Source organism: Aulonocara stuartgranti, assembly GCF_965226115.1.
Source record: "Aulonocara stuartgranti genome assembly, chromosome: 12".
Taxonomy (NCBI): Eukaryota; Metazoa; Chordata; class Actinopteri; order Cichliformes; family Cichlidae; genus Aulonocara; species Aulonocara stuartgranti.
In genome coordinates this window covers 17,503,785-17,517,599 of record NC_138948.1, presented here as the reverse complement: position 1 = coordinate 17,517,599, position 13,815 = coordinate 17,503,785, and the positions used below count along the sequence as shown (strand labels likewise).

At 40.3% G+C, this 13,815-nt stretch overlaps 1 protein-coding gene across 5 annotated transcripts in view; it reads right to left on the bottom strand.

Moving 5' to 3' along the window:
- Window positions 1-1,704: 1,704 nt before the first annotated feature.
- Window positions 1,705-13,815, bottom strand: part of LOC309719044 (bone morphogenetic protein receptor type-1B-like) — a 71,186-nt gene continuing 59,075 nt past the window's right edge. For all 5 annotated transcript variants that reach the window (XM_082554829.1, XM_082554832.1, XM_082554831.1 and 2 more), the window contains 10 exons: window positions 7,377-7,539; window positions 7,184-7,283; window positions 6,884-6,986; window positions 5,992-6,088; window positions 5,750-5,888; window positions 5,010-5,202; window positions 4,450-4,747; window positions 4,166-4,341; window positions 3,944-4,074; window positions 1,705-3,858 (listed from right to left, as the gene is read on the bottom strand). In XM_082554829.1, the coding sequence (XP_082410955.1) occupies window positions 3,733-3,858; window positions 3,944-4,074; window positions 4,166-4,341; window positions 4,450-4,747; window positions 5,010-5,202; window positions 5,750-5,888; window positions 5,992-6,088; window positions 6,884-6,986; window positions 7,184-7,283; window positions 7,377-7,539 (1,526 nt within the window). In that variant the 3' untranslated portion in view covers window positions 1,705-3,732. The remainder of the gene's footprint in view (window positions 3,859-3,943; window positions 4,075-4,165; window positions 4,342-4,449; window positions 4,748-5,009; window positions 5,203-5,749; window positions 5,889-5,991; window positions 6,089-6,883; window positions 6,987-7,183; window positions 7,284-7,376; window positions 7,540-13,815) is intronic.

Sequence of the window (13,815 nt, the reverse complement as noted above, 5' to 3'; positions counted from 1 at the left end):
AGTTATGTAACATGAAGTGTAATATATTTGTGTTTGCAGAACAACTTGCATAATTACAATTGGCCCTGAGAGGGGAAAAATTCAAAAACTGGAGTTAGGTATTTCCGTTTTGAATTATGGAGAGACGCCATATGAAACTGAACATCAGGTATGTAGAGGAGACAAAAAGGGAGGCAGAGGTCAAGTTTAACACTGGTACAAAAGGTCAAGTATTTACCTTGGGTCATGAGAGATTTTATCTTATAGCTGCCCGCTCAGGAGGAAACCTTGAGATATTGATTTTTCACAAAGATTTTCCTTTCTTTGTACAGTTGTTCAAATATGTGCGACTTTAAGATTCAGACCTCTTGTATCAGTGTAAAACCAGCTGTAAAAGTACGCGCGGTTTGATTTTGCGTAGCTCACAGCAGGAAAGGTGTACGGTTAACTGACAGAGTGGATGTTTTCAAATGTAATTGGTGATGTCATATGTGAGGAAGTAAAAGGGATGGGAAACCTTATGAGGATAAAAGCCTAAAATATTTTAGTCATCAGCTGAAACAAACATGAACCCAAAGGTCATGACAATGCCTCTTTTATACAATTTGATCATCGACATCACTGACGACTTTAAAGGCTGAATTCAGTCATACAACATCTATTTTTTTGAACTACGACATTAGGAATTGTTTAAAAAAAAATGAAAATAGCATAGCTCCACCTCAGATTTGAAGTGTACAGTTTACCAGAAGAATCGATTTTCTGTTAAAAAAGCAAAAGCGAGACAAGGGAGGTTTTCATGAGGAGAGCACGTGTAGGCCTCCAGGAGATGATCCTTCATGATGTGAAAATGAAGAAAGTAGTATTAAGATATCTAAGTATGTAAAAAAAAAAAATAATAATATTTTCTATTTCCAGTGTGTACAGTTGTGTACTGTCAGCTATATTTGGCAAATTTCTGAAAATGAAAAAGCAGTACAGTTAATAGTTTGTATGTTTGATTTTTTTTTAATTTAAGTTTTTCTTTTGTTCCTTTTTGTAAAAGCAGTGTCTACTATGCAAACTTGGCATTGGTTATCATGATAGAAGTCTTTATCTAGAGCTGTCCTTGTACGTGCACTCCTGGTTTTACTATCGGGAGTGATTTGATTTGATTAGTGTGGGATAGTGTTGGTCCATTTTAGCTAGTTCTGGCACGCTTCATGAGTCTTGCTCAATCTTGCTGAATGCTTGCCTCTCTATCTCCTCTAATTGTTCTCTGTACAAAGTGTAAGAAAGAATTTTTAAGACAATTAATAAATTATATTTATAAGCAATGCTGAAAACCTGTGCTGCATTTGGTGGCTTATTTCAACACAACTTTTACTTGCGTGTAATATCCCAACTTGGTCAGAAATCCGATTTGTAGCGCATGAAAAAAGATATTTTTCATTTCCGATACTTATTTTTCTTATGATTTCTGTGAAATTCACATTTACATGCTCCAGACTCAATAATTTGTGGGATAAAGAAGCCTGAAGGGGAGGAAATTGAAACGGAAAATCCTTATGGTGTCACTATTTAACATGCTGTGTGCTCAGCAGCACCAGTGGGTTGTAATGAGGCATGCTGCTTTTTTCTTTTTTTTTTCCAACAAAGAAAATATGGAGCGCGTGTCTTAACAGTAAGAGGCAATGACTTGTTAGTATTCACCTCACTCAGTTATCACAAATTGAACATCAGCCATTTGGATGAGTGAAACACTTTATTGGGGGGGGAATGTTCAACCTTTTACTGAATAAAAACACGACTTTCTCTCACGGACAACTACAGCAGATACAGATCAAATAAGGCACAACACCCAAGAGGAAAGAAAGGGCATTTACTGTATATCACAACAAATCTGCCACACCAAAACCTCCATCCACAAGAAAAACGCTGTCGTTTTGTTGACAAGAGCAAGATTGAAATTCAGTGACCTCTGAAGGAAATGGAAATGGAAACTGAGGAATTATAAAAGCTAAAAAATAAAATAAAATAAGCCAGTCAGAGAAATCACTGATGTCGTGACAGCACACCACTGTGGATGATCTAACAAGGCCCCTAACTGTGATAACTTTTTACCTGGAGAAATATGTCATCATGAAGTTTCCCAACAGTGGAATGTTTCTATGTGAGAGTTTGAGTTAATGGAGGAACTTGCCTAATAGAAACTGACTTGATCAGTGCCAAAGTGCCATTTGCGTTCAACAGAACTGGTTTATTATACTGAAATAGTTTAACACTAATGTACATGTATAAGGGCGGCTTGTAAGTAGGAACTAAAAATTTCATAAAGTCAACAAGTTAACTTCTTGTGGTTTAAGTGCGCCCCAGGGTGGCTGTGGCTACAATGTAGCTTGCCATCACCAGTGTGTGAATGTGTGTGTGAATGGGTGGATGACTGGATATGTAAAGCGCTTTGGGGTCCTTAGGGACTAGTAAAGCGCTATATAAATACAAGCCATTTACCATTTAATATTTTGGGTGAGGCTTGGGTGCTTTCTTGAACCAGCCAACTTCTTAGTGCACTCTTTCACTATAAGGGCATACTGCTAAACCCACTGCTTTAAATACACTCCATCTTTTTGTTACGGGAGCCACAGTCATTGGGAATTAGTGAATAATAACAATGAGCCGTGACATGGCAACTTTTGGCACCCCTAAACTAACAAAAATCCACACATTTATAATGGATCACTAGATAATCAAGCAAAACTTCACGTTACAGTTTGTGTGAAGCAGTTCCAGATTGTGTGATAGGCCTTCCTTCCTGTACTTGCTCTACAGTGGCTATGGGGGGCACTGCTCTGCTTTAACCATTCCACTGGTGAAACGCCGCCTCTTCCGAGGCAGGTTTTATTTTTAATACATGTCCCAAAGAAGCCTAAAGAAACACAGAGGTCATTAGAGCCCCAATCTAGATTTATTTATACATATTAACTTATTTATTATTATTACGTTGTTTTTTTTTGTTTTTACAAATTACCTTAAAGTTGTACATGGAAAACGTTTGGTATTCTCATTAGCTCACAAAACAAATTTACCTTTTCTTCAGTGTCTACAAATGGTATCACCACAATCGAAACGTGTACACCTTCAAAATATGTTTATTTCTGTCACAGTGTCACTTGTCATAACAAAGAGCAATTTAAAGCTATTTAAAAGTGACAAAAGTGTATTCAATCCAAGGAAGTGTTTAGAAAGGAGGTGTAATGCTGCAATAACAGATTGCCTTGACGCACATCCCTTCGGTTCTTTTAATCAGACCTTCATCTACGGGTAAGGTAGCTTTCACAGAAAGCAATCATATAGTCTTCCACTCTCTGGTCAGTAGCCTGTTTGTGTATCTCAGCATGTACAGTGCCAAGTCAAACTCAAGTCTCTTTCTCCAAGGCCTTTGGAGCATGTGAACAGGAACCTATATCTGGCTTTAGAGTCTTCACACTAGTCGGAAATGTAATTGTCTCATCTTCTTTGAAGAACAGAAGAGGACCATGCACAGTTAGTTCTGATTGTTTTTGAGGGGACTTTGCAGATTTCTCAGCATTTGAACTCAAAGTATGTCATCATGGGATCCCCCAAGTGATCTTCTGCTTCATGTTCCCCCTCCTTTCCCCCCCAAAAAACAAACAAACAAACAAAAAAAAAACCCCAGCTTGTACGGCCTGGAATAGAGCCAGTGTTAGTACCTGCCTTTTGTATGCGTGTAAACACACACCAGGCAGTGCTTTCTCACAGCTTGATATCCTGTGATTCTGACATTTTGGCAAGTGTCTTTTTGACCCGTAGGGCTGTGAGGCGGCAGGCTGGATTGTGGGCCCAGCATTCTGTCATCAGCTTTCCCATCTGTCTCAAACACTGAGGAAACACAAACTTATGTTACAGAGATTGCCGATTTGTTCGTTTCTGCAAGAGTAATGTAGAATATTTTTCCATGTTTTACCTCATCGCTGGTCCATCGATTAGGAAAGGATGGTCGTAGCTTCTTGATGCAGACCACCTCTCTCATGTCTTCATATGAAGGGTCTGTTGGAACCAGCTCATGGTATGGTAACTGGTACTCTTCAAGGATTCCTACAATAAACACGTTACAGAAGAGTCACATTCCTCTCTGACGCCGTTTAGCTTTTAGAAGGTGCTACAACTATTTATTCACTCCATTTACCTCCTGAGATGCAGCGACGTGCAATCTCCCAGAGAATGAGCCCAAAACTGTACATGTCAGCCATGATGTAAGACTGAAAGTGACTTCTGTTCAAAGTCTCTTCCAGAACCTCTGGAGGCATGTAGCGCTTTGTACCGACTCTTGTATTGGGGGGAATATCTACTTCATTTGTGTCACTAAAGAGTCAGACATCAAAGTAATAAGGACAAAAATTACTTTAAATACATGAATTCCAATATTTCTCATCATTCATCCTAAATAGAACACATTCATGAGAAATTCACCTGATAAACTTGACAGCCAGTCCTAGGTCAGCTATACAGCAGGTCCCATTTCTTTTCACAAGTATGTTCTTACTCTTCAGATCCCTGTGAGCAATGGCAGGTTTGCCCTGGGTGCCAAAGATCTCTGTGTGGAGGTGACAGAGTCCTGACACAGAGGAGTAGGCCAGTCGCAGCATAGCTTTATTGTCTAGAGTGGTCGATTTGAGGTAGTCATACAATGATCCATTTTCATGGTAGTCAGTTATTAAGTAGAGTTGGGTCCAAGAGCCAGTTCCTTTAATATCTGCAGCTATAAAACCTGTGAACGGGGGGGGGGGGATGTATGGAACACAAAGAAAGATGGACCTTAACATTCAGCAGTTTCCCCTTAGGACTGGTTAGTATGGTGCTATTATATTACTTATACAATTTTTTTTTTTTAATTTGCCCCTTTACATCTCCTTTCTCGGCACCTTTTTTGATTTAGCTGAAGTCAAAGAGCAACACAAAGCACTGAGAAACAAAGAAATTCTCACATAGGTGCAGAGACAAGGTAGTAAGTACTAGACAAACAGACTCACCCAGTATGTTCTCATGTCTCATCAAGACAGTCTGGTAGATTTCAGTCTCTCTGAACCAACTCGCTTCCTCAGTGGTGAAGAAAACTTTAACAGCTACCTTTTCTCCCCTCCACCTGCCCATCCACACCTCTCCGTATCTCCCCTTGCCTATCTGCTTCACCATCTGAATCTGCTTGGCTATCGTTCTCTGGACCTGAGGAGAAGCAAAAAAAAAAGAAGGAAATGCTTAGATAAAATCTGACCCATGTGTTTCACCACATCTGTCATATTTCTTCAGAATTAAAAGTCCAGTTTAAGGTTAAGTGAACGTCAGATGTGGGAGCTATGAAGTAAAATCAGGAATGGTACTGTTTTATTGTGTCTTGGCACATTTCTCAAGGTTTACCCAAGATTAAAAGAAGTCCCCCAAAACAAATACTTGTAACTTGTAGCTATAACAGTGTATTAATTACACACAGAAATTAAATACCGATATTCTGTCAATGATGCACACATTATTTGCAGACTGTCGACACATTTGCCAAAAAGGTCAAACACCCAATAAATGCATTTTCTAAAAACATTGCAATAATGCCAAAATTTGATATCATGATGGGCATATAAGTATCAAATGTACAACTATTACACACCCTGATGTTAGAAAAAAACAAAATGAATTTGGACCAAAGTACCAGGATGTTCACGTCCATGAAGCATCTTTTTGATTTAACTGTCACTTAGATGTAGTGAGTGTGTCTCACCAATAGAGGGAGCCCTGAGCCTGAGCCAGAGCTTTGTGATTGCTCTATCAAGTCTTTCAGAGATTCTCCAGGGGGGATGTATGTCTCATCCTGTTCTAGACCAATGCTGTAGCGAGGACGAGACTCCTGTCGTTTATACCTGTAAAATATCACAATATGTCAGTTTTAATTATTCACTAAAGAGAGGTTTCAATAAACCCTAATGAAGTTTGTTTTACTGTTTCATTGTAAGATGTAATTACCTGATGTAGCAGAAAATAATAATGACAGCCAATATAAGGGTGCATACAGTGACTGAAATCAACAAGGCCACATGGTGGATCTTCCCATCTACGTAGACTAGAGGGGGAGGATGAAAGAGACATTGAAAAAAGCATCAGAAATGTTTAAAGTCATGAAAAGTCATTTATCAAATTCCTCATCTAAGTTAAATGCAAAAAATTCTTGCATGTCAAAATGCAATAACTCTCTTTATACTCCAGAAACGTCACATTAAAACACAGGAAAAAACAAAGAATTTGAAATTTCCAAAGTGCCTCATGTAAAGGAAACAAAAAGGACTAAAGTACAGTAAACTGTGTACAAATCATATTTCACTCATCAATTTTTCATTTTCTTCTGGCACACACTTTCTTCCCTCAAGGCCCCAGTCAACAGCGAGAGGAAGCCCTCGACCAAGTCGATGAATTCCCCTCCTGATCCCCTATGATAGGGTTTCAGATTGATGAATCTGCCCTCAGTGTCTGCTGGGGCCTGTGATTTCCCTGGGAATCTAGGCTTACTTTCTCTCAAACACACGGAAAGGCTCTCTCTCCCTCTCTCACACACACACACACACACACACACACACACACACACACACACACACAGTCTAATTCTGAACACGATGAGACACCAGTTTGCTCTTGACACGCCAGGACGGTTTGACACCGTCTCCTTCACTTGAGCCTCCTTTGACTCAATGAAAATGTCATGTCTCTGTCTTTTATCTCGTGTCTTGTCACACCATCAGCCACAGTTCAGGATCTTGTATCTATCATTGTAACTGCCGCTGCCAAACTGGAGAACTACTGGTGTTTTTGTGCATTTCATCTGCAACGAGGGAAAAAGCAGAAATTGGATAAATTAACTCACGAGGAGGTTTGAGTGGTGGCAGCGTAGGATGCAGATTTTTGTTACAGTAATCTTCATCTGTACAGCATTCTAGTGACCGCCTTTGACGTGAGTTCCCCGCGTCCTGAAAGACGGAAAAGTCATGTGAGGTACTTGGCTAGCATCTACAGTTAGGTTACAATTTCCTGCTTTATTAACTTAACCTCTTGTAATGCTTACCACCTAAATTAATTTTGGAAGGATTTGTGCCAGATGATGAAAAGAAAATGGCAGCAAGAGGAAGAAATTATGTGGATTATAATGTTACTTTCATCAACTTACTCTGCACTGAAATTCAGATCCGACCAGCCCAAGGCAACCTGCCGTCTGGACCGGCACCCCTCCCTCATCCTCCACCATTGTAAAACAGTAGCCATCCGTCCTGCAGAGGCAGATTTAGCGACAGTAGGTAAGGCGACCAGAAACATGACATGTTATGAAATAAATACTTGCTTTTGTTGGTGTTTCTCTTTACCTGCATGTGTTATTGGTTGAATCTTCTGGGCAGTGGTGATAACAGTGACACCACAGTAGTCTTTGGGAGGAGGAAGCAGGAGCTGTGCTGCCAAAAGTCTCCTTCCCACTCTCTGCTGCCTCCTTACTGGATGCTTTTAGCAGCATACTGTCCAATATGTTGCCTATACAACAGAGAAAAGAAGAAAATTACAAAAAATTAAATGGGAGAAAAACAAAATGATGAAGATCCACATCTCAACTTTCAGAAAGAGAACATTGCTAGAGAGTAGGCTTGCAGAATTTGGACATGTGCTATTAAATAACACAACAAGTATTTGCAGTAGCATAGCCAGACTTGGAGGTTGAATAGTCTGCTGAAGTGGGAAACAAGTTGTACTGCAATTGTGGAATATGTAAAATCCACAGGCTTTAACATAGTCACTAATAGGACTACAACAGATACCCAAACAGTCACAAAATTTGTATTCAGATGGCATTTCTAAGTCAGAATTACGACTACCTCATGTCCCAACACAAGTCCTTACATCTGTTCATGTACAGTAGGCTGTGACGAATAAGCTGCTTTGTAATATATGTTGATAAAACTGTTTCATGGGAGTTGCTGTATTGACTGTTCTTGTTTTTTCAGTGTCTGACAAAACTGTGAAAATAATTATCTGCTTCCTTTGCTTTCAGACGTCTCTTGCTTTTCAGTTGTATTAATTTAGTTCTCCGATATGTTCGTTACATTAGTAACATTTTGTAAGTGGTTTTGTTCTGTGACTCGGACTCTGCTGTTCATGGAGCATTTCATGAACCTTCAGTGCACCTGTAGCTTTTTAATCTCCCCTGCGGGAGAAGCTTAATATCTGCTCAGCGAAGCACTGAGCGAATAGATCCCAGCCAAGATGACAAATATCAACCCTACGTACTCAGTATTCACATCATAAATCCAGTTCACATGAGCGAACCGACTCAAATGAAATATAATCGTACCTACTCTAATGAAACAAAATCTACTAAGATGCAAATAAAGATAAAATGTGCAAGAAAAACTTGACAACATTCCAGATACGGGAAAAAAACCCAAAAAACTTTGAGCTCAAACACCTGCTATGAAACACGCTCTCTCTCACAGTCCCCTTACAAATGCTTCAGCTCCCGAAGCTGTTGTATTCCCTCGTTATCCTATTTCAAAAGGGCACCTGTTTGTCACTTGAGGGGAAAAAAGGGATCACGGAAGTGTCTCTCCTTCATGGCTTTTAAGATATTCATTCATCTGAGCATGCTCATTGGGACCAGATGCTTACAGCTGCAAGCACAGATGGTCCAAAACAAGCATGACTCTTTCTTCGCTGAAATAAACTATGAGCAGATACAGAATCTGCTCTCCTGCTCCTATTTCAGCCTCTTGAGAAGGAAGTGTGTGCAGGGTTTGAATGTGATAGTGTTTTCATGAGCAGCCTTTTCTTATTTCGGGACAGATTTTTTTAAAAACAGTTATAGACATTTGTCATCTAGCACTTCCCTTTCTAAATGCCCCTCTTGTACACACAGATAATTATGTTGATGATACTGCAAAAGAGGGATGGTGGGGTTTAAAGGGGTCACATTAACAATTGACCAATTTGAGAGAAAGGGAGCGAGGAAGACTAGGAGGGGGAGAAGAATGGGGGATTAGCAAACAAGAAGTGACAGAGCTGCGGGGAACTGGTGGGCAGTTTAGCAGCACACAGAGGGGACAGAGCAGAGGCCACTGGCCTTTTCCACCCTTTCTCTCACTCTGCCCTCCACCCCATCACTCCATAATGCTCACTCTCTTTGTGTTTCATTTTGCTGCAGACCTCAAACTCCCCCTTTCTTCTTCAGGCCATATCTCTTCTCGAGCGCCTCCCTGCTTCTTTCCTACATGCGTTCCTTCGTTTCTCCATTCAGACTTGCTTGTGTACTTTTCTCCAACCCTTTCTTCTTCTTCTTTTCCTTTTTTTTTTTGGTTCTCACCCACATGACCTGCCTATCTTTCCCTACTGCGTTGTTTTCCTCTTCTTATCTTCCACTTTCTTTGCCCCGTCTTCCCTGCGTGAGCCCACTGGATTGTCATGTGAGGTGCTGTTGCGCTGTTGACAAAACACAAAGCCCTTCACATCCATCCTGCACCTGGGATCTTTGGCTACTGCTCTGTCGTCGGTGTGAGCATGTGAGAAAGACAGTGGGAGGCAGACAAACAAGGAAAGAAGCAAAACGAAGGAAAAAAATGTAGAATGCCATTCATCCACCAAAACTGGAGCCAGGTGGCCAACTTAATGTTCTTGAACTTTTTGTGACTGTATAAAAAGGAAAGGAACTACATTATCCTCGAACTGTAACACTGGTACACTGTGACACTTTTTTGGTCTTAGTTTTCCACCTCTTACAAAAAAAATGCATTTTATCTTTACAGAGATCCTGGGGTATTGAGTCATTTCTCTATAAGCCTGTGCCATCTGTTTATAAGGAGGAAGAGTGACCAAGGTGAAAAATGCAGTTGGTTGACAAAGTGCAAAGCTCTCACTCTACAATCTTATCTTCATGGAAAAGAAAAACATAGCCTTGAGTGAATTTAAGACATTCAAGTCATTTATTTATTTTTGTGTAAAACTGGACGTTAACTGATTGTGGCTGGTGAGAAAAATGTGCTGAACGTCTATCAATCAGCTCATTTGCCGGCCTCTCATCAGAGATCCTGGTGGTTGTTCCCTAATGAAAATGTAAATACATTTCAGCATGCACGGTTTGGTCTCAATTAGTGACCAATGGTGATGCTAAAATCTTACCAACTACCACTAACCTCACATAAGGCCATTGTCAACACTCAATTAACAACCATGTCCATACCCCCCACTCGGTCCTTGAAAAAAACCAAATAAAAAACCCAAAAGCTGAATGCATCTTTTCAACAAATGTCATTTTATGCAGCGTGTTTCTTTAAAAAGGTGAAAGAATGAAAAACTAAATATATTTACAGAAGACAAAAACAATGACAGAAGTGATGCTGTGCATGAGAGAGCAAGATGAAGAGAAGCGATGTGGACTAAGATAGACAGAGAGGAACAGTAAGAGAAAGAGCGCGCATATTCATTAGTTATCCTGGCCATGTCAAACAAGGTCTACCAGAAAAGCTCTTTCACCAAAGTCCATGTAAACACTACCCCCTCCCCTTTTCCACTTACGACACACTCATTTGACAACACGGCTCCCCTTCTCCCCTCAAAGTAGCAGTTCATCTTTTTGGTGTTTGACAGTTCAGTCTGTACACTAAAAGAAACGCACAAGGTAAAAGCCCTCCCCCCCCCTCCCCTCCCCTCTTTCGTGCTCTCACTCCCACTCTTAAGATTGTGTCTCTCTGTCTCTCTCCACCTTGATGTACATTCAGTTCCAGGTCTTATCTCCACGTTCTTGTTCCTGTCAGTGTTGAGATGAGCCGAGCCATCCCACATGTGCAGGAATGCGTTAATGAACCCCACTTTGCGATCTGAAGGCTGGATGCTTGGAAGTGAAGGTTGTCTGTCCTGGTGTTTTGGCTAAATTTGCTTTGAAATTCAAATGTGCTTTGCTTTTATCTGTGTCTCAAAGTGCTCTCTCCCCAACTGTGTGGTTGACCATGTTAACGAGGCACCATATAGAACACCAATTAACAATAAAAATAATCTTGAGTGTTTGGGCCTTGCTATTTGTTTTTTTAACGTTTTTTTTTAAGATCTTAAGGAGAAATATCCGTCTGCAATTCATTTCTTTGGAGTTTAACGTCATGAATAAATATTTATGGAACATAATATTCTGATCATTTGTTTATAGCCGATGGTAAGTTTAGAATAATATACTGGGGATAAAGTGTTAATCACCTATATCTCCACTTCTAAATCTTAAACACTTCAAGCATAAGTAAAAAAAAGTTGGAATACTACTTTAATAGAGGGAGAAATAATGCAATTAATAGCAGAAAGACAGAGAATGAATCACATTTTTGATGGAAACTTCTCCAACCAGAAGTTTTGATTTACTGTCAGTTCATGTTTCTGCTTTTTTTCCACTGGGGCGAATGTCACCATGACCATTTTTTCAAATCTCAGTCCTGCTTTTATGTGTTCGACCGGTCAACCCATGCTTATGTCTGGACAAATCACATTACAGCTATCTCTACTGTTTAATAGGAGCTCCAAAAACAGAGTTGTAAGAACTATGATGGTCCTCCGACACAGATAAATGGGGGTGTTTCCAGCAACAGTTGCTGTAGAACCACGAGACATTTCCTGTGGTCTGAGAGTGCCCGGTGTTGTATGGCTCAGACTACAATCAGCTTTTAAAAGATTTGCTTCAGCAAAAACAGCACCATAAAAGTGAGAGCAAGGGAAGCTGTTGCATTCAGGCTTTTTATCCTCCAACACAACAACATAATCATCAGCCCTTCAGACATCCTTCATTATGCCACACTGATGAAGCATTGAGCCACTCTCTGCTTATACAGCTGTCAGCAGCTGCCAGCTTTATGCTGTGTGTGTCTCTGTTTCTCTTCTTTCATGGGAATTCCTGACAAGGGCCAACGGATGCTGGAACTCTGACTTAGGCTACGTCCACACTAATGCGTTTTCGTTTGAAGACACATCGTTTTCTCTCCATTTTGGCCTCCCGTCCACACTGAGACGGCGGTTTCGCTGATGGAAAACGCAGCATTTTGAAAAACGCTCTCGAAAATGCATACATTTGGAAACAGTGCTTTCACGTCACAGTGTGGAGAGCAAAAACGCAGACTTTCTAAAATGATGACGCATTTTAGGCATGTGATGCAGTCATGTGACGCAGTCATGTGACCAATTACACTAAGATAGCGGAGGGCATTATACAGCAGTTGTTTTGTTTTCTCTGAATTTTGACAGCCCTACTAAAGATATCAGTCTGTACATGCTCCAGATAGCTTTTCTTCAAATTCTTTAACTCTCACTCGCTTTTGAAACTTTGTACTTTTGTGTTACTCGCAGCAACAACTCCACCTCATTGTTAGTCCATTTAAAAAACTCGGTGGTTTTCCTCAACATTCTGCCGTGACGTTTCAAAGAGCTGGAAAGCAAATAAGCGGCAGACAGAAATGAGGCAGGTCAAATCTTCTTGCGCTTCATGAATGCACAGTACTGGAACATAAGCGTTTTTGGCCGTTTCAACGTGGACGCACAACTCTGTGAAAACGACTGAAAACGCTACTGTGAACGCGGAGCGTTTTCAGACGAAAATGCCGTTTTCAAATCTATCCGTAGCCTTAATTCCAGAAGGCCTTCAGCGTTCCCGTCAGAATGCAGGGAGATGATAAAACAGTCCTTGATGGAGGTGTGACAAAGCAAAGCAAAAGGAAAAGACAGAAAGGTGACCAGCTGATCTGTTCATGAAAGGCTTCTTTCCTTCTTATTCTCATGACGTCTGTGGGCCCACATCCGTTCACAGAGAGCAGGCATCTGGCTGGATCGGTGAGTCTGATGCCACTGGTTGAAATCTGACTCAAACATTGTGTCCTAATTTAACTACATGCTACCACCTGAAACTAATTTTTTATTAAGATGGAATACACAAGTGAGTCAATAAGGATTAATGTTGAGGTAATACAACAACTTGACTTGCAACAATGTCTTCAGTGTTGAATAACTTCTTATATGAAACACTCCTACTTATCTATTGAAATGGCCACTGTAGGAGATAAATTAAGCTACAAAAAGCTTTGGTGAACTCCAACAGATGCACAGAAGCATCTGCTCTTTTATACAAAAGAATGCTTGTTTGAGAAATACAGCATGTACAGTGACTGAAACATTATGAATTTTTATATTCAAAAGCCTAAACCCCAGTTGGAGGTAACAGGTGTCACAATGGTGGCTATCAACTTTCTCTGTTAAGCCAGGTTTTCTGCTTCAAGCTCTGTGCGTGTGTTTGATGGATCATATTATTTCAATTCAATTTCAAAAAAAATGATCCCTGTGAGTGTTGCCTACTCAAGAAATGTTATCAGATATGGATAGTACAGGTTGCTCCCTTGCCACAAGGGGTCACCACAGCTGGTATCTGCACATGTTTGATTTAGCGGTTTTACGCTGGATGCGCTTCCTGATGGAACCTTGAGGGGATTTGTGTTTTCAGCTGGAATTGAACAGGCGACCTTTTGTTTGCCAAGAAAATATGTTAACCACTACATAATGATGATAAATTGGTGATTAAAGCAGTAGTTTTTCATATGGGGGGGCACTAAAAATATTTGGGTGGCACACCAAAACAGTCTCACGGATGCTACAGAAAATTTATAATCTAGGGATTTTAGAGCTGGAAAGATTCAACCTCAACACTAAGAAAATATAGATTAGAAATGGCTTTAGTTTGTCAGCAGATCACAGTGAAATTAATTTTATTGATTAAACAGATATTCTTGGGAGTGTGTCCTG